Genomic DNA, 21,635 nt, shown 5'->3' on the forward strand with positions numbered 1-21,635 from the left:
CTCGTCGATCTTAGTAAAGTGGGGCATTCCGCGAATCGAACTCGGAACCTTTCGCACTCGATCGATCGATATTAGTGAAGTGGTCAATTACAAGAATCGAACTCACAACCACCCAAAGTGAGAATCATGGCACTAGGTCAAATGCCCTTTGCGCCTTGGTCCTTGTCGAAATTCGTTAGCTAGCAACATTTCGACAACCGAACTCAAATACCTCTCGTCGATCTTAGTAAAGGCATCTGCAAATCGAGCTCGGAACCTCTTGCACCCAAAGCAAGAATCTTGCCACTAGACCAATTGCCCTCAGCTAGCCACATTTCGACAACCGAAATCAAATACCTCTCGTCGATCTTAGTAAAGTAGGGCATACCGCAAATCGAGCTCGGGACCTCTTGCACCCAAAGCGAGAATCACGCCACTAGACCAAATGCCCTCAGCTAGCCACATTTCGACAACCGAACTCAAATACCTCTCGTCGATCTTAGTAAACTGAGGCATTCCGCGAATCGATCTCGGGACCTTTCGCACCCAAAGAGAGAATCATGCCACTAGACCAAATGCCCCAGCTAGGCACATTTCGACAACCGAACTCAAATACGTCTCGTCGATCTTAGTAAAGTGGGGCATTCCGCAAATCGAACTCGGGACCTTTTGCACCCAAAGAGAGAATCATGCCACTAGACCAAATGCCCCCAACTATCCTCAGCTAGCCATATTTCGACAACTGAACTCAAATACCTCTCGTCGATCTTAGTAAAGTAGGGCATACCGCAAATCGATCTCGGGACCTCTCACACCCAAAGCGAGAATTATGCCACAAGACCAACTGCTCTCAACTAGCCACATTTCGTCAACCGAACTCAAATACGTCTCGTCGATCGTAGTAAAGTGGGGCATTCCGCGAATCAAACTCGGAACCTCTCGCACGCAAAGAGAGACTCATGCCACTAGACCAAATGCCCCCCCAAATACCCTCAACTAGCCATATTTCGACAACCAAACTCAAATACGTCTCGTCGATCTTAGTAAAGTAGGGCATATCGCAAATCGATCTCGGGACCTCTTGCAGCCAAAGCGAGAATTATGCCACTAGACCAACTGCTCTCAGCTAGCCACATTTCGTCAACCGAACTTAATAAAGTGGGGCATTCCGCGAATCGAACTCGGAAGCTCTCGCACCCAAAGAGAGAATCATGCCACTAGACCAAATGTCCCCAACTACCCTCAGCTACCCACATTTCGACAACCGAACTCAAATACGTCTCGTCTATCTTAGTAAAGTAGGGCATACCGCAAATTGATCTCCGGACCTCTCGCACCCAAAGCGAGAATCATGCCACTAGACCAATTGCCCTCAGCTAGCCACATTTCGACAACCGAACCCAAATACGTCTCATCGATCTTAGTAAAGTGGGGCATTCCGCGAATCGAACTCAGGACCTCTCACACCCAAAGCGAGAATCAATCCACTACACCAAATGCCCTTTGCGCCTTTTTCCTTGTCAAAAGCCGTCCGCTAGCCACATTTCATTTTGACAACCGAACTCAAATACCTCTCGTCGATCTTAGGAAAACGGGGCATTCCAAGAATCGAACTCGGGACTTCTCGCACCCAAAGCGAGAATCATGCCACTAGACCAAATGCCCTTTGCACCTTTGTCCTTGTCAAAATTCAATAGCTAGCCACATTTTGACAACCAAACTAAAATACCTCTCGTCGATCTTAGTAAAGTGGGGCATTCCGAGAATCGAACTCAGGACCTCTCGTACCCAAAACGACAATCATGCCACTAGCAACCAAATGTACTCTTTGCGCCCTTGTCCTTGTCGAAATTCGTCAGCTAGCCATATTTTGACAATCAATCTTAGTAAAGTCGGGCATTCCGAGAATCGAACTCGGAACCTCTTGCACCCAAAGCGAGAATCATGCCACAAGACCAAATGTCCTTTGTGCTTTTTCCTTGGAATTGAAATTCGTCTAGTAGCTACATATTGACAACCGAACTCAAATACCTTTCGTCGAGGTTAATAAAATGGGGCATTCTGAGAATCGTACTTAGGACCTATCACACCCAAAGCGAGAATGATGCCACTAGACCAAATGCACTTTGAGCCCTTGTTCTTATCAAAATTCGTTAGCTAGCCACATTTTGACAACCGAAGTCAAAGACCTCTTGTTGAGGTTTGTAATGTGCGGCATTCCAAGATTCAAATTCCGTACCTCTCACACCCAAAGCGAGAATCATGCCCTTTGCACTTGTCGAAATTCGTAAGCTAGCCACATTTTGACAACCGAACGCAAAGACCTCTCGTCGAGGTTAGTAAAGTGGGGCATTCCGAGAATGGAACTGGGGACCTCTTGCACTCAGAGCAAGAATCATGCCACTAGACCAAATGCCCATGCCACTAGACCAAATGCCCTTGTCAATGCCTTTGACGCCCTTTCCTTGTTGAAATTCGTCACCACACTTGGACAACCGAAGTCAAAGACTCCGACGATGTTAGTAAAACGGGGCATTCCGAGAATCAAACTTGGGAACTCTCGCACCCAAATCGAGAATCATGCCACTAGACTCAAAGACCCCATCGATGTTAGTAAAATGGGGCATTCCGAGAATCAAACTCGGGACCTCTCGCACCCGAAGCGAGAATCATGCCACTAGACCAAATGCCCTTGTCAACACTATAACCAAACCCAAGTACGTCTCGTCAAGAAAGGTTTTGTAAAATGGGGCATTCCGAGAATTGAACCCAAAGCTCTCACCCCCAAAGCGAGAATCATGCCACTAACCAAATGCCCTTGTCAAGGCTATAACTATGACACCATTATCATTGTTGAAATTCATAAGCTAGCCATATTTTTACAACTGAACTCAAAGGTCTTTCATTGTAGTCTTATTTGAGATATGTAAAAAAATAAAACACCAAATTAAGTCATTGGCATTAAAAGATTGATGAAATTTTGATATATTGTAATGGTATACTTTATTAGCAATTGATGCATTAGATCTAACTAGCATGTCTACATAATGCTCACATCTTGCCCATATGATGGTATAAACTCAAACAAAGTTACATTTCATAATGTTGTCACAGTGCTTTGGCTGAGTTGGTTTCCCTTTTATCATTGTACTTTATGCAGAGTTTGTTACTTGAGCACCATTACAAATATGAAAAGATGATCGGAACTTTGACAAATTTGTACAACATAATATACAACTAGGCCAAAACAAATTTTGGTCTAGTGGGCTCCGGAGGGTCATCTAAAAGCTCACTACTCTTCTCTTCCACTCTCATACATCACCAAGTTGATTGGGATTGCTATCAAATCAAAATGTTTGCAAAACAAGGAGATTCTTGGGATGTTTATCTTCTTCATAGCTTGAAATGCTCAAATTTCTCAGCAGTTAAGATGAGAAAAAACAAACAAACACAAGAAGATTCGTTTGGTTGAAGGATAAAATAGCAGTTATTATTAGCTGAAATTTCCCAACAACCATCCAGATCATTTTTTTGGCACGAGACAAACATCACATTAATATTATGTGTCTTTCCAAACATGGCAATCTTCTGAGCTGCTACTCGTTTGTTGTTGGATAGGAAGACCTTGGTTCATCTGAAGAACTTGGGCTGTTGAAAGAATCTTGATAGCCCGTACGCAACTAATAAATTCACTGTTTCATGGAAAGGTGGAACAAAAGACAAAGAAAACTTAGTTTAATGTTTTCTCTTACATCACAACATGATACTCTTTGCAGTAGTATTGAACAAACTCAAAAGCATTGGACTCAATTTATAGCACTCTATATAGTATATATGTACAGTTCTGTTTACATATCCTCAAGTAAAAGCAGACATTATATTTTATTAGGGACGTAATTCTCGGAGTATGCTCAAATATTCACATTTCAGAAGAATAGCCTTGTCTTAACCAATCTAATCCTCAACTAAAAAAGATCCTATCAACTGCAATGTCTACACATTAAATATCGTGACGTTAACTCTTTCTATCAATGATTCTTGCAACAAAATGTGCATTATATTGTCATGCATTCCATACTAAACATGTATGAATTTGTATATTTGTATATTTCATGAGATGTGTAAGCATGGGATAACTGTATGGATAGCTGACCATGTACATCCATTAACAACATACTAAAGGATCATGCATTCTCGAGACTGATACTTACTCCCAAGGATCATCCCCAACAAGTAGAATATCTCCAACATTGTCCACAAACACCAATTTCCAGTATGATCTTTGAGGATCCTCTAGTTGCCCTTCTATATTAAACATTCGCGCAAGTTCTTGCCGCAGCATATCATAGCTTTTCAATCTAGAAAGATCAACCGACCTTCCAACAGAACCTGATTTATGAACCTACAAATACCATGCATAAACTTTACATTAGACGTGGATACTGGGTATTTGCCAGAATGCCCAGCCGTAATACAAAAATTTACCACGACATAAGTGTATTCCGGTAGTTTTTAAAAACTTAGGGGTATTCTGATAGATCCACAAGAAGTTAGGTTGGGGGTCCTTTTTGGTGTATTTTTCCTAACAAATACCTTTGTGAAAGTTCGGGCAGCTGGACATGGTACTTGTGACCAATTATTACTGGAGGTTCTTTGCAAAACTACCTCGTCAAACGCTCCACTTGACATGATCTCAGGATTACCACACACCTCATCTGGCGTTGTGGCTGTAATCAATCCATTCGGTGATGAAAATGGCCCCATGATTGCTTCATTTAGTCCCTGGGGCTGCAGCTCTTTATTTGTGGTGTCAAACCTTGTCTGAAGAGATGAACTTATAGGAGGTAGAACCGAAGGATTATCTGTTATCCCAAAAACCCAACAAACACTGTTAGTACTCAGTCAAAGTCTACTTAAATTCCCCTAAATTTTCACATAAACATATGCTTTATTCTATTGCACATATAAATACCCCTTTTATACGGTTCCTTTTTATACAGTTTTCTACTGAAAAGTTGCCTTCTATTGAAGTCGTGTGAAAGAGTTTCATATTTCATAGTAAACCCCTCGTGTTGGCAAAAGGAAATTGGAAACTGATGGCCATAATTCAATTGCAAAGGGAAGTTGTGTTCGTCCTATGAAAGGAGGCACGCCCATCTCATTTGTATTCCATATATCAAATATCTTATCTGGAGGGTTTTGCTCTTCTCATTTGTCTCATATTCATTTCTCTTCCTCATCCCCCATTATTCAAGTCCCCCTTAAAACCCCCTAATTCTAAGGCTATGATGGTCCATATTGCCAACAAAACATAAACTGGTGTCAAATTAAGTCAACTGACCTAAAGTCTCGACTGGAAGCGAATATGACCGTGACACGGGGGCAGAAGGCAGCATATCAGAATGTGATATTTGAATATTTGATCCTATTGGTGATTCACATTGAGTCATCTCTCTGGGAAGAGAGAACCAATTTGCCGATAGCGATGTCTCGATTTGGAGTTCTTGTGACGTATGATGCAGCTGTGATAATTGTTGTGGCTGTGGCTGTGGCTGTAGCTGTTTCTGTTTATGTGCTGTAGCATGGTGGTGTTGGATAACATTCTGATGTTGCTGCTGATGTGGCAGTTGAACCATGCTTTGATTTGTTCGTAGAATATTCGACAATTGTCCATTATCATTTGAACCAAAGCTCCCACCAGGCGTTTGTCCATGGGATCCCTGAACTGAAAAGCTCACATCTGCCTCTGAAACTCCAGTTGTAAATTGCTTAACAGCACCCACATGGATAGATGGTTGAGCACGACTAGACAACATCTGTGACACACTTAAAGGTATCTCGTTCATGTGTGTGGTTGGTTGTTGTATAAGGGGAAAAGATTGATTTGTGTGTGGTACAGATTGGTTTGTATGTGGTGTGGACTGATTTATATGTGATACTGACTGATTTGTATGTGGCGCAGACTGATTCATATGTGGCACAGGTTGATTTGGATGTGATACATGCTGATTTGAATGTGATACAGACTGATTTGAAAGTGATGCAGGCTGATTTGAATGTGATACAGGCTGATTTGAATGGGATACAGGCTGATTTGGATGTGACATTACGGATCTTTGTAAGATCTGTGGTAAAATCTGCTGTGTATATGAGGCTGCTTGTGCTTGCCCTGAATGATGCAGTTGCTTTTGTAACACAGTTTGTACCTGCTGTTGCTGCTGGAGTTCTGGAGTGTACAGGTGTTGAGTTGACGGTAGATGTAAAGACATTCGGGATTGTGCCAAGGAAGTTGGTTGTGTATGTGGTAATTGTGACTCAACTCGACTTGTCGGTAAAGATGGTTGTGAAACCAGTGATGGTAACTGTGGTTGGTTATGGATTTGATGATTTTGAAAAACCTGATGACCATTATTAGTATGTGACCATATAACCTGGGATTGTTGGTTCACTTCTTGCTGGTTAAGTGATTGTTGTCTCTGTTGTAGAGACCTCAATTGCCCTGGTAAATTTAATGCCTTTGGAACATCTGTCGTTCTGAAATCCTGAAGAGCAGCTGTTGCAAATGTATCATACATGTCTGATCTGTCTGGATCTGGCCTTTGTTGAAATTGAATCCATGAGGATCCACCTGCAGTCAGACCTTGGACTATTGATCCATTCTCCCCTCTAAGCCATGTCTGCATCCCTTTCATGCTTCCATCGATGTCACTCTCATCTCCTGAGAATCAAATGGAATTACATAATTATCTTTTAATTCTTATTAAATCTAGCTTGTCAGACCTTATTTTTAAGTTTTTTCAGCTGAAAATACTGTGAGAAGCTTAACTACCAGACCATTATGCAGTGGGCGTTTTGGTCTCAATGCAAAATGAGGAGGGCAAATGAGAATTGGTGTAGATACAGGCTCAATTTCCCAAAGAGATACTCGACGAGGCCTTTCACTGGCACTTGATTCATCCCATCCAACCTGACAGCCAGCCATATAAACCATTTCAGCCTTTGAAAACCAGTTAAAACCAAGGATTTCCTTTATACACATATTTGAGACTTTCAATGTGCCACTTCTTCTAGATTCGTGAGATCACCTTGTTGAAATTCTAAAATTCAAATACTCAAAAACATGACAATGTTGTGATAAAGCTTCTGCTTCACAACATTAAAGTTGTGAGTTCAAGTCTTGAGAGATGGGTTTGAAAAAACTTTGATGTTCCATTCATTATAACAATTATTCATAACTTTATTTTGACATCAAGAACACTAATGGGTAGCCCCTAAAAAATGACTATACATCGTTGGCATTAACATTTTTCCCACAATGTGGAAGGAAATCATAGCATTGCCCTTTAAAACACAAAGCTTCATAAAACACGTTTACAAAAATTGTCACACATGTAGTCATCAAACATGTTTCCAGACAGGCTAAATAACTACCCTTGCCTTAGAGCAATACAACATACCTCAACACTGCGCCATTTTGATCCTGGCCAGCGGTTTGGATTTAAATCCCCAATTCCCGTTACAGTTCCCATATACCTAAGTTGGTCAAATATATGAATAAAAAAGGGCTAAGCCAAAAATCTGAATGGAGTAGCAAAGTGGGAAGAGAAACATGGTCATAGGTAGTAGGACACCTCCTTAATGTGGATTCCTCTGTTTCAAACACCATTCGGAATCGCATGCCCACAGACACTTGGGTAAAATGCACTGATTTCCTATATTTTGATAGTGGGATAACAAACTCCGATGGGCTTGTCCTGAACAACAACAGAATTATGTAAGTTTTGGTTCACTTGCATTTAGCAGAGAAAGATCGCAGTAAGTATAAGACATAGAACAGACAGACCTTTGGATTGTGGAAATACTAGGAATTGGAAAAAAGTAAAACAAGATTTTGGTTCACGTCAATTAAGTTTAGTAACCCCACATTAAAACCACCATTAACTATTCAACCATAGAATGGACAAACCTTGGATTGTAGAAAACTTGGAATCTGCTGCTTGTGGCTGCAGCATGAGCTGCAGCTGCAAGGACTCCTATATGCATGCTGTCACTGGAAAGCACTGAAGAAGGCATTACAGATTGTTGCCGGCTTGTAGCTCGTCTAATTCCGAGGAGGAGTTGCCCTTTATCGTCTCTATATACACAAAACTTCTGAGATGTGAATAAGACAGATCAACCACCAAAAGTACATTCATATTTAATGACATCTTTAAGCACACAATAAGTTGGTTACCCTAAACCCTAAAACCTCCCTAATGCACAGTTTTTAGTCACAAAAAGCATATTCAACAAAGGACCTCTCTAATACACACAATATTTTAAGAGATGAATAAGCCAGATCAAATCACCAAAAACATGTTTATATCTAAGGCCATTTCTTATGCACACAATGTTTGTATCCAAGGCCATCTCCAAATCACACAATGTGTTAAGAGATAAATAAGTCACTTCAAATCACCAAAAGCATATTCATATCTTAGGCCATTTCTAATGCACACAACATTTTTAAGAGATGCATAAGGGGCTCCAAATCATCAAAAGAAATATTCATCAGTCAAAGAAACCACCCCTTCCCCCCCCAAAAAAAAACGTATTCATGAGTCATAGAACCCAGTTCGCATTAAAGAAAGAAAAAAGAAAAAATGTATTTTCTACATCATAGAATGTGGCATATTACCTGATAAACATGACAGAATCACGCGCTATCAGACGTTTTGCGCTAACAAAGACACTCCATCCTGTAGTAAGGAGGTGCCTTTTTGGTTGACCTGCCTAATTCAGTTTGGTTAACACTCATGACATAGGGCAGAGATTTCCTTAAAAAAGGGAAAATACATACCTCTATAAATATGTCGAAAAGTCCACACATTATCATGTAAGTCCCTGGCCCGAAGCTCTTGAGCTGGAGGTTGTTTGTTAAAATCCTGTAAGGCACAAACAAAAGGCATCTTATATATATATATGATGATTATAGAATAACAAGATTGCAAGTGCAAGGAACTAATATTTACCAGAATATGGTTACTAAACTAAGTAGTATTTTGATCATTTCTACAAAAAGGGGTATATATTCTCGTAATTTTTCAAAGCGAGGATTATCCTAACCAACATGCAACGGGTATGTTGCATGTTTTTTTCCTTCTTGATTTTAAGGTACGTACGAGAGTAGGAAAGATTTTCTCAGCAGCTCGCCTTGGGACCGAGAAACCTCCATGTGTGCTTGTGTCACTTGCAGTTAAGGTTTTACAGAAGAAATCGGTTGGTTGTCGGTTTGGAGTGCCAATATCTGGGGCCATTAATAGATCTTTCTCTTGCTACAAAGTACCAAAGGAGAAGTGGTAAAATCAATGTGATTTAGTTAAAAACTTGAAAAAATATAAGCTATAAGATGAAATTAGTTTAGAAACTTGGAAGAAATTTTGAAATAAGACATAAAAATCCCACCTCAGTCACTGGCTGCAATGTCATTTGTGCAAATACCTCATCAGTCTCGAGATCAGCCTGAAGCAAATAAATCATTCCAAAACCTAGTAAGGTTGTGTTATCATGGACGATGAAACAAAAATGCAGCGTGGTCATGGCATACATGTGTGTTATGCACTATTTTGTTACAAAACCAAGTGAATTTATGTTATCGTGAAGGAATTAGAAAATATGGCAGGCATGTGTTATGGGATTTCATTATAACACCCCATTTCATTCAGAAACCTAGTAAGGCTATATTATCATTAACCATGTTCATGCAATACATACATATTGTACAAACTAATAATACACCATTTCCTGTACTACTGTTCTTACTGAATCTCTCTGGTATGTTCTTATTCGAGAAATTCAATGACTGAAGGAAGTAATCCAGACAAGAAAGTAGTCAGAGTGGCAAGGCAATAAAAAATAAGTCTTGTCATGAGCAATGACCCTAGATTAGAGTCATCCAAATCAACATTATAAGACAATACGGAAATTAATATTTGTCCCGTAAGGCCATTCTTATCACATATTATACGGGAATATGGAATTAAGATTTGCCGAGAAAGAACACTCTTTTCAAAAGAAACAACAATGTAGAGAGAGTATACATGTAGTGCAATGTTATGGAGCTGACAAACAAGTTGTGATTGAACATTCGGATAGTTTGGGATGTGACTGTCGACTTCTTTTAATGTTGAAGCAGCCACCTGAGATGGAAAGCATGATATAAACGCAATTTTTAACTCCAAGGTGTGAAATAAAAATCCAATTCCCTAATAACAACTAACAACCTCTTGTAAAAACAATGCATAAACGCCAAAATAATAACAAAACATAAGAAAAAGGAAAAAATCACTAACTTGTTCGCTGTGACCCTGAGGAAAGTAAACTACGAGGCTTCCGACAGAAGGCAAATTAACACATGGTCCAGCACATGCGTGCCACAGCTCTGAATTTACACTTGTCCTCTCACCTAACAAAATAAAAACAGTTCATATTAGGAGATTCAGCTCCAATCACAAGAAAACCACAATATGAACGACTTAAAATACTTAACTACAAGATAGTATGTGGAGATTTACACGCAGATGAGCTTATTAAATGCTTCTAACAAGTAGAAATGCACTGAAAATAGTGCATTTCAGTTCATGGGCATGTATGCATATACATCCACATAATACATCATACATACATGCATATGCCTATATATATATATATATATAGAGAGAGAGAGAGAGAGATATGATGTATTTTGTGTATGTGTATGTATGTAGGATCTATTATGCATATGCATATGTGTATTTGTATTTGTATTTGTATTTGTATGTGTATGTGTATGATCAATTATGTGCATGTGTATGTATAACTATTAAAGATTCCGGCCTTGATGATAGATGGAGATCTTTGAGCTCCTCGATCAGATATGATTAGTTGCTAACTCTAGGTAAACAAGGGTAACATCGATTGATGTTTCCTCCTTATAGACTCGATCACAAGGCTCTTTTAAGAGCTTACTTCATTCAATTGTGGAACTGATTTGGGCAAATACACGTGTTTGTTACTTAATCATCCAGTTGATAATGAGGCCCTTCGAAGGCCTATGGCCTTGAATTACATGTATAGAAGTGATTAGGTCAAATTCGGCAGATATGTACCACAGATGTTATCACAATAAGTATCTTTCCGTGAACAATTCACATGAAGTTTTAAACGTTATTGTTCACATTTTATTGTTAGTTTGTCCATATAGTCATTTTGAGAGAGAGTTGAGGCTGTGATATTAGGGTTTCATTTGAGTTAAATCATTCTCATCCAATAAAAGATCGAGAAAGAGGGTATAGCTCAAGAAAATAAAAATGAAGAGATAAAATACCTTCCATGGTGACTTTGCAAGTGGAGAAACAGAAGAAGAGCTTATGATCATGGGCATTTCAGATATCTATAGAAAAGAGAGAGATTGATCGAGGTTTGTTTCTTCATATTTTTCTCTTCACCTTCATCTCCACAACTAATACATTTGATAATATTTCTGGGCTGGGATAATTGGTACTATTCTTGAAAATGCTTGAAATCTTTCTAATTATTCCTGATTTTCTTTGTTTTTCTTTGTTTATTTCTGGAACTAGAAAATTCTCAGAGAGTATATTAACCTTCTTAATGCAAAGCAAAACCATGAAAGCTCTGCAAAAAATTAGGCAAAGGGAACAAGCCCAAAAAAGAGAAATGATTGGGTTAGAGAAGCTCTGAATGCCAGAGATAATGGACTAAATCTAAAGATTTCAAGCTCAAGAAAAAAGAAGAAGGAAGGAGGTTTGAATGACTATGGCTATGGAGAAAAGCTTCCCTGCAGAATCTAGCAGCATGAAAAGAAGGGGAAGGGGTGGAGAGAAAAAGCATATCATATCAGTTTTGTCTTAAATTTGTTCCTTTTTCTCTTTTTTATCTCTTGATGTACAAATGTTTTTAACAAATTGTAGCAGGAAAAAGAGGAAAGGAGAAAGATGGAAGTGTGAAACAGCAAAATTTAGAATTTGGAAGGAATTGCAGAAGAAAAAGGGAAAGGTAAGAGGAGGATATTTGTGTACATATTAGTTAGTAGTAGTCTTATTTGGTGTTTCATGGAGTGGGACCTCTTCCATGTCAACAATGGGAACACGGTCGAGTGGTCGGGATATTGGCCCTCCGGCCGACCGTATGGTCAAGATTAATGTACATACATGATCTAATCATAATAAAGGCCATGATCTCTAGCCAAGGTATCTGTATCCGTATGTGTATTTGTATTTGTATTTGTATCTGTATTTGTATCTGTATTTGTATTTGTATGTGTATGTGTATCATGTGTGTATGTGCATCATGTGTTATGTGTATGTGTATGTGCATCATGTGTTATGTGTATGTGTATGTGCATCATGTGTTATGTTTATGTGTATGTGTATGTGTATGTGTATGTGTATGTGTATGTGTATCATGTGTTATGTGTTATGTGTTATGTGTTATGTGTTATGTGTTATGTGTTATGTGTTATGTGTTATGTGTTATGTGTTATGTGTTATGTGTTATGTGTTATGTGTTATGTGTTATGTGTTATGTGTTATGTGTTATGTGTTATGTGTTATGTGTTATGTGTTATGTGTATCTGTATCATGTGTTATGTGTTATGTGTATCTGTATCATGTGTTATGTGTATCTGTATCATGTGTTATGTGTATCTGTATGTCTATATGTATATGTATATGTATTTGTATGCGTTATGTGTATCTGTATCATGTGTTATGTATATGCATGTGTATGTTTTGCGAAACCAAAAGTAGGGACATGGGACCCATGAGGCATATCAAAGCCAACGCGAATGGCGTACATTCTTACTATACCCCTATCATCCATGCATCATCACCAGTATCCATCCCACATGCCCCCTGTCACATCTTTCCATTCACCATAAAGCTTAGAGGTAGCATGGCATAGATAATATATGAACATATCTCTCCCTCTCTATATGTACACTAAGCCTAACTATGAGACAAATTTGACACTTTCCTAGTAGAGTGCAAGGTGTTACTAGCTAGCTAGTCATGGAAGCATTCAAATATCTCATGGCTCATGCGTTAAACAATCAAATACGCCTTTGGAAAGGAAACCATGTTGATGAAACAATGCCTTAAAAAATAAAGGTCAATGAGGTCGTAAGTGTAAAACAAATTAAGCGTGTTTGCCATTGGTGAGCCAAAAACAATACCTATTTTAACCACTCAAGCTAGAATATGGATGACCACCATCAACAAACCCATGAGCCCCCTCAAATGGGCTATGAATAAAATTCTTGTTCATAACCTTACGATTAAAGCAATATCAAGCTTCCTAGCCTAAGCTTAAGCTTGAAATTCGTAAAATTCTTTGAAGAGTGTGATTTGTCAATCTTACCAAGAACCTATACGATCGCAAGGTCAGGTCACGTGGAATAGAAGCCTAATAGAGTAATGTATATGAGCACATTATGTGGCATATGCTATACCTTGAACTAGAGTCTCCCACCCATTGGGTTTCCCTTTTATGCTGGTACATTTGCATAATCTATAAATGGAACTTGAACTTTATATGAAACATCCAAATTGAGTTCATAGGGCATAGAACTTGAAACCACAATGCATGTTTGTCATACAAGCCTCCATATATGTGATATTGCAGAGATATAAGGTATGTTATAACAAACAATGTATTGATCATAGATATGTGCAAGAAAGCATGTTTTGTAGTTTTAAGGGATCATGAGCCCTTAGGAAGAAACACATATGTTTTGAGTTTACGTCCATAATTATGTTAGAAAAACACATGCACACACAAACAAAAACTTGCATGTGTGTGCAAAGTTCCAAGTGCATCATCTAGTGTAATGGTTTCATAGTGACACCAACCATAACACAATCCAAAATTTTATCATTTAGTGTCTTAGCTCTACCAGATTGCATATTTTATTGATTCTTTCATGAATTATCATTTTTCGACATACTATGATCAATAATTTTGAAGGCAATCTTGCAACATTCATGATGATTGCACAATATATTCGATGGTAAATATAGTGTTAAGCTACTTTTTTTGAGCACCGACATAACACAACCCCACCGCTCTTCACAAAAGATTTAAGTATATTATTTTAACATAATGCATTCCACCCACTCACAAGCAACATTTGCTTTAGCTTGTTAACCTATATATTGTCTCAGCAGTTAACCCTAAAGCTAAAACTTTGTAATTAGCAAATGAATTTTTATTTGAAAAGAAACAAAGGCTGTATATCTCTTTTTTGTAGTATTGTTGGTTCATGTCGGGCCCATCTCAAGTTCTTTTCATTTATCAACCAACGAAAATGCATGTAGCTCTTTCCTAGAGTTTTCTAGAACACAACAATCCCCAACAAAGGCCGTAGAATATTGAATTATCGATTATGAATTGTCACTTATTGCTTGCTAATAACTATTTGCAACTATCTTCACCACCATCACGACTCTTCTCATCATTATAGAGACTCGGTGTGACCATCACATATGAGAATTTGATGGTTGATCAAGAAAGTCAAAGATTTCAAAAATCCAATTCAAGATGCCAAACCTTTCTAAAGAACATGTGTATCTATGTTAATATAGACATAGGAGCCACTAAAATTTCACAAGTACTTATCCCCATGTCTATCATCTTGAAAACCTAGACACTTCAATAACAATTGGGGTGGCGAGATGTCATGACTCATACATATAAAACTAAAATAAGCAATAGAATATATTATCTGTCACTCGGGGGCCCTTACCTTGATTCATTTATCTACCACATGCAACTCCTTGTAGTTCGAGCCATTGATTTACAAAAGCCATTACCTATTGAATACCTCATGTATTTTTTGTTTTACTTTATTAACATCACGCCAAACTTTGTGCAAGGATTTTCACTTATCGTCGGTAAATTTCCCATTGCCTCTTGTTTGTGTTTGGCAAAGACGATTATATTCAAGTAATATGGAAGGAAAATGCTATGCAGGAAAGTTGCCATGATCACTTCAACACCATTTATTCTGAACGAAATTTTATTGATGCCTTGTTATCTTTGTACATAACTAACTTGACACTGAGGATTACAACTTAAAAAAAATGGTTTCCTTAGATAAGTCATGAAAAGATCATTGATTGAGTTTCTTTCAATATCATACTCTATTAAACCAAAGTTGAAGCATCCAACGTGATCCATAAGCCATATACTTGAATCAAATCAATTTACATCATAGATTGAGAAGCTATTGAACTGCTAAGATGCTATCGTTATCATGCAAATTTAAATGCAAAGAGGAAAATAAAATCTATGGTGAAAACTTAGAAAGTGTTTCTTCGTACCACCCATCACACACCATGGGCTCAAGCACAATTCGTTGGTCTCGTTTGGACACTATCTCTCTCTCTCTCATGCTTCTTGTGTGAAAATGTACCTGTTTTGAAAAAAATGTCAGCAATGTGCTCACAACAAATTGACACTAAAAGTACAACATTATTATACACATTTTGTAATAGGAATTGGTGGCACTATATTGATGAGTGCCCATGTGCTACCAAAACTTTTGGGCAATAAACAAGAAGCAACGAATAGTTATGTTAATTGAGGGAAATCAAAAGCCACAACCTTTATACATTCATCATTTGAATAAGGTTGAGCCATCGTGCGAGAATCACCGAGTTACTTTATGCATGTGTCTCTTTCCTACCATGGTTTGAAATATATACTCCCTGGAGTTGATGGACCTCACAAAAGAAGCATAATCATGAATACATGCTAAAATATGTTAGCTTTCAGTTTAATATTTATGTATATATATGTTGCTTGTTCAACGTATGCATACATGCTTTCATATGTGGGTCATAGTTATCCAAATCTAAACAAAGAAGATTAATAATATGCATCTATCACCATATGCCATATTTGCATTGATTTTGAACTTTCATTACTAATCTGAGGGAAGTGCCCCTCATGAGTGGTTATTTGTGTGTGATTGAGTTTCTCTAAAAAGGCACACGAATGGTTTGCAACAATCTCTTATCCATTGAAGATCTATCATGTTGTTTTTCATATTCTAGAGAATTTCCTAAATTTTAGAATGACACTGTTTTAAATCACAAGTATCTATATCAAAAGTAAAAGATAAAGAGAACATTGCCTAACGACTGTGAAATCATACACATCATGTATATAACCTTTATTACCATTGGTTTTTTTATTGCAACTCCATACTAGTCTCGATACAATCGTTTGTCCCAAACACTTCCCTTCTCATCCATCAAGAAACATATTAGAACTATGATGTAAGGATCTCCTTTACAACTTGTAATGTTGAGCCATTGGAAAGGTACAATGAATGTAACTACCAATGAATAATTAACATCCCCTTGGCCTAATGCATGCGCATAGTCTATGGTACGACCTTATATTTGGCAATATTGTGTATTTTTCATATCCACTCCTTGAATATCTCTCTTTCTATGTAGACCACTCTAGGTTTAGTACGGGCGAACATCTTTGCCTAAAAAACTTTAGGGATCCAAGTAGAGACTAGGCCATGGACTATAGTCTCCCACCTTTTGGCTTAAAATGAGTCCCTCACACAAATATTCATTTTCTCAATAGCTAATAAAAAAATATCTTACGCATATTGTTTTGTTCAACTAGCTAACACCCAAGAAATGCTAACTTTCCACTATGCTCCTAATCTTTAAAACAATCCAAAAGACAAAGCTACAAAAGTTTCTTTCCATGGAATGATGCAACCTCCTAATAATCTTTAGAATGAATTGGGATGTCCATCTAGCAATTGCACGAGTGCATAAGCTTGTTTTGGTCATTTTTGCATGTTTAGTTGTGAGTTGTGACATTGTTTGTTGCCATGTCAAGTGGCAACTACAAATGTAACTTTGCATTTGCATTGTCGAGTGATCATCTATTAATCAATGTTTTGTTAGCTCCTCTAATATAACTCAAGAAGATTATGCATAGTTGTAACCTACAATTATTGCCTATGAGGCCTCCTTGCCTTCTGTTTTATTATTATTTATTTTAAAGAAGGTTCACCTTGGTATTAATGGAAAGATGCCGAAAGGCTACAGCGAGTTCATACAATATATTACAACCCTCATATCCACATCAACCAGCATGTCAAGTATCAAAAGCCCTCATGAAGGTTGTTCCAAGGCGGGGGGTGGAAAAAGCCATCTTGGTGGAGCATATCTCCACTTTATTCTTTCTCCAAAAGAGACGAAGACCTCAACATTTTTCCAAATTTCTCTAAACTGTTGTTGTCTCTGAATCACAACCTCGGGCTCACTAGTTATTGCATCATATTGACCTCTTAAAGTGTGTACGAGCATTAACCATACCTCTTTGACTAACTCAACTGCATTTTGTTTAACTTTCTAAAATACACATTTACATCTAGCCTTCCACAATACCCAAATGACTAGAGAAGATATCGTAGACCAAACCATATCCTCTTCCAAACAACGAACTGATGTAATATCAGAGACCTCCAATACATGTCTTCCATCAGAGAGGAGAAGGAAATCACCATACTCCTTTTCATAGTTTTGAATTTCTTTAGCCAATCTTCCCCATCTCACAAAACCCCATGTGTACACTTGTCTACCATAAATAGGATATAACATTCTCAACATTCTTTTCCAAATTGCTCTAGCAATAGGACATATCCATGAAACATGGTAAACCGATTCAATGGGAGAACCACAACTGTCACATATCCATACTCCTTGCCTTCTGATTTTCTTCCAACGTTTTGCCTTTTAGTGATTTCCTTACAATAAACAAGGGAATCTTGTTAAAAAGCAACTTCTTAACCCAAGTGTATTACTATTCTCAACAACTTTGGAAAAGCCCATCTTACTCAATATTATTAAAGATTGTTCCATCTCTATATTAAAATTAATTCATACTATATCATGATACTTGATTCCAAGTGCCAATGGAGAACTAATCTTTATCCAATTCAATAGAAGTTAGGGATACTCTACTTGGTAATTGATTGATAAATGATAACAATTCACACAAAGGCAATATCTATGTATTTGCTGAATTGATGGATTTTTTGAAATGTGTGCGAAATCTCAACATTTGTGCCCAATAAGTATGACAATAACATTTAGTGACTCTCCGGGGGGTATGTGCCTTCAATGGATCACCATATATAAAGCCATGCAAATTAATGATGCAACTACATGTGTCTTATGATACTCCCCCCTCCCCAACTAGTTCTAATCAAAACCAAACTTGGATAAGAATTAGTAAATTAACTAACTTCCCCCTAAAAAGAAGTGGTAATGTTTCATTTTATGGGAATTTGGAAGGACATCCAACCATTTAAGATTAGTATGGTTTATTTTTTTTAATCAAGAGGGACATCATGAATTTTGAACCACCCTTGAAAACAAAAACAAAAAAGTTAGCAAGAGAGCGAAATTCTCCTTGCCTAGGTTGTGTACGTTTCATATCAAATTAAGCAAAACCCTTAGTCATGTGGGGGTTAAAGAGTACTGCAACCGACTACTAGAGCACATAATGGTCCAATGCATGGTTCATGAGCCCCAAAAGTGTAGGACGTTCCCGTGTTAACATTGACATTGGGGGCAATCATATATTGGATAATTAGTTGCGAGGATATAGGTGTCATTGTTATAGCCTATACATGTGATGCTATATGGGTGACACGTGCGCATAATGCTCTTGTATTGATAGGGAGATTTATAATTTTCTTGATCTTCACGTGACACAGACACATTGATGGCAACCAAAAAGAGACCAACCATCGCAATCGGTGGAGCAATTCCTGAATATAAACCTTGATTGGTACAACAAACAGTAGTAAATCAAGGGCAAAGGAAACTTCTTCCACTGATTACCGTGCAACTGGCAAGATAACTTGGAAAGGTCCAAAGGTACTAGTAACTACAAAGAGAATCAACATCATGGCTAGCATGCTTAAGTCCCAAAGGCAAATTGTAACATTGCCAAAATACCAAGGACAAAAATATCAATACAAACCATCGAAAAGGTCCAAGTGACAACCCAAATTAAATGCAAAGCAAGTCTCTATCAAGAAGTTAAACGTCAATGCTATAAAATGAGAATAAAACAAGTACACAATCTTACCAAGGACACACAAAACAATGTTTCTTTCATTGTTTTCTATTGTGATCTATTGCTATTCAAATTCAAGATCAAAGCAAATCACGTTGTCTCTCTACATGGCTTCAAAACTCGAAGTGAATCATGTTGCCTTGCAATATGTTTATAAAAAACATATGTGAATTATGGTCTCTTCCTTGCTTCATAATCAAAATTACAAGTGAATCTGGCTGACTTACTTATGTAGACTGCAATATAGAAAGTTCGGAAGCATAAACTAGGGAAGGTTGGGCCAATGTGGCATAAATTAAAAGCATTCATATTTTATCATATTCAAAAAGGGGGTGGCACATTTTTTCTTAAAAACAAGATGGTGACGAGAGTTCCAAAAACATTCATTAAGTCTCAAGCATCGTTCGGTTTCTTCAAGACAAACAAATTCACTACATCAATCATAAACACACTAACACTCCAGCTAATAAAATGATGAGTACATCAATTGGATTAGCCATGGCAACCTCCTTAACATTTAATGTACATCTGTCTTTAGTATCAATAAAATGGGAACAAAAAAATGTCAATCCAGGATTGCCTTAATATAAGGGACAAAGAATCCTTCCCACTGGTCTGTACATTCATATAAATAACACGATAAAACCATGTTTTAAGAGATTAAAATATAGGTTTATGATGGAGCTTTTGGTGTCAATGTTTCTGATTGCTCTATCAACACTTCAATTCTCTGTAAAATGAAATGGAAAAGATTTGAGTTAAATACAATTGAAAAGAGATCATGTGCTAAAACAACATCCTGGAAAATGTATTGGCCCTACATACATCTTAATTTATAAAAAAATTGTGGTGTAATGGTGAAAGCTTATGAAGCCTTTAAAACCTTTATGTCACGAGTTAAAAGTCCAGAAAAATGGGTCTAATGTGTTAATCATCGTACTAAGCATTCACATGAACAATGTTTCCACCAGCTGTTAATCGACACTTTCTTCATAGAAAGATTTCCACCAACCGTTAACTAACACAATTTCAGTTGCAGAATGTATCACTAACAGTTAACTAAAACAATTTCAGTTGAAGTGCTTTCCACTAACAGTAACTCAAATAATTTCATACGAAGATTGTTTAACTAACAACAGTTGGCACAATTTCAGCTGAAGATTTGTACACTGACAGTAAACTAACAAATTCTCATATGAAGACTTTTAGGTGAGTGTATTAGCACATTTTCAGATTCATACCCCATCACTCGTACCTTTATGGAATTTCCTATGTCATCCAGCTTTCTTATAATTGTATCTTTACGAAGAGTGGATGCACTTTCTAACGTTGCCTCGTCAGACGGAGAGTATGACATCTGGAATGAAGAATCATCCTGGTGATTAGAGCCTTTCCCATTCCAATACATTTGGATAGCTTTATGTAATAAATTTTCCCGAAAAACTACTAAATTGTTTTTAAAAACTAACATTTTCATGTTTTAATATATTTTAAAATTTGGTAGGTCGATTTGTGTTTGTGAAAAACGTTTTAAACATTCTAAAATCTATTAGATCATGGTGCCATATCTATTGCTGTTTTTCATAATTTAATAAGAAAACTCTAGATCTAAGAACTAAGGATTTTACAAATATTAAACAATCAAAATCATCTCTTTTTCCAGATGAAAAGTGAGAAAGAAAATTTCACAAATACCAAAGTCCTCTCTTTTTTCAATACAAAAGTGAAAGAGCAATGCACCATGAACCAAACAAACAGATTTCTCTGATTTGTTAGATGAAAAACTGAAACATAACATTAGAGCTCATAGATTTATTTCATTGAATTTGATACACACACAAACACACATAATTCTCTCACCTGCCATGAAGACAAACCAGTTCCTTGTTGCCATGCCCAACTCTGTGATAGAGCCCTTCGAAAGATAGGAATGTGGGTATCTTCATGTACATCATCATCATCATTAGTCAAATTCAGCTGAGCTTCTCCTTCACTCTTCGCTTGCTCTTTCCTCAGATTGGAGACAGCCAATAACACTTTCTGCCCACAAATTTTGACAGATCTCATTCCATTAAATTTGATTGATACTAAATGGTGTCACCAAATCTGACAGATCATGTCATTACATTTGATTGATTTTCATGTTGTTAAATTTAACAAATTCACATCATTAAATTGATCCAACTTTTTCATTAGATTTCATAGAGCATGTTGTCATTGATCAATCACGTCATTGAATCTCATTGATCATATTGTCAAATTTAAAAAACCATGCATTGAATTTGACCAACGATGTCTCTAAGTTGATGATATTAAAGCAAGTACCTTTCGGAACGTTTTTGGGTCATCAACCCCTAAAATCTGCAAATCATCCCCGGGAGGAGGCTTTCTACGACTAGCATTTTCAATCCTTATGGAATATATCCCATATGCTGACTGTAAGCAGCCTGACTAATATTTTCAAACTTTAATAAGCATTATAATTAATTAGGAAAAAGATT

The 21,635-nt window shown here is 37.3% G+C and overlaps 2 protein-coding genes and 1 non-coding gene across 4 annotated transcripts; all 3 read right to left on the minus strand.

Annotated features, from left to right (window-relative positions):
- Nucleotides 1-2,599: 2,599 nt before the first annotated feature.
- On the minus strand, nt 2,600-2,671 carry TRNAP-CGG (transfer RNA proline (anticodon CGG)). The gene has a single exon. It is a non-coding gene; the product is annotated as a tRNA-Pro (tRNA).
- Nucleotides 2,672-3,056: 385 nt separating this feature from the next.
- LOC147848184 (auxin response factor 12-like) lies at nt 3,057-11,672 on the minus strand. 2 transcript variants are annotated; one of them, XM_087338620.1, is made up of 15 exons: nt 11,324-11,672; nt 10,311-10,423; nt 10,059-10,157; nt 9,424-9,480; nt 9,141-9,293; nt 8,819-8,903; nt 8,657-8,747; nt 7,946-8,113; nt 7,611-7,733; nt 7,437-7,512; nt 6,814-6,946; nt 5,321-6,697; nt 4,573-4,841; nt 4,191-4,381; nt 3,057-3,671 (listed from the first exon to the last, which is right to left on the minus strand). In XM_087338620.1, exons 1-15 carry the CDS (start codon nt 11,328-11,330, stop codon nt 3,539-3,541), a joined length of 3,075 nt encoding a protein of 1,024 aa, XP_087194746.1. In that variant the 5' UTR covers nt 11,331-11,672; the 3' UTR covers nt 3,057-3,538. The 2 variants fall into 2 exon arrangements, with proteins under 2 accessions (XP_087194746.1, XP_087194747.1); XM_087338621.1 differs by lacking the exons at nt 10,059-10,157; nt 10,311-10,423; nt 11,324-11,672 and having other exon boundaries at nt 8,657-8,751.
- Nucleotides 11,673-19,598: 7,926 nt separating this feature from the next.
- On the minus strand, nt 19,599-21,585 carry LOC147848185 (uncharacterized; the record flags this gene model as incomplete). Its single annotated transcript, XM_087338619.1, has 4 exons — nt 19,599-19,864; nt 20,390-20,491; nt 20,995-21,174; nt 21,460-21,585. Coding segments are annotated over 4 exons (465 nt in total), but the record flags the coding sequence as incomplete, so codon positions are not given.
- Nucleotides 21,586-21,635: the final 50 nt, after the last annotated feature.

Source organism: Azolla caroliniana, unplaced genomic scaffold (genome assembly GCF_043228905.1).
Source record: "Azolla caroliniana isolate FFs.n. ecotype wild unplaced genomic scaffold, voAzoCaro1.0.p SCAF_480, whole genome shotgun sequence".
In the NCBI taxonomy this organism is placed as follows: domain Eukaryota; kingdom Viridiplantae; phylum Streptophyta; class Polypodiopsida; order Salviniales; family Salviniaceae; genus Azolla; species Azolla caroliniana.

Excerpts from the sequence above, each read along its gene's own strand:
- LOC147848184 (XM_087338620.1), bottom strand. Across the intron at positions 7,513-7,610 it reads GAGGAATCCACATTAAGGAG|GTATATGGGAACTGTAACGG; the intron begins GTGTCCTACTAC and ends TGACCAACTTAG. Across the intron at positions 4,382-4,572 it reads CTGCCCGAACTTTCACAAAG|GTTCATAAATCAGGTTCTGT; the intron begins GTATTTGTTAGG and ends TGGTATTTGTAG.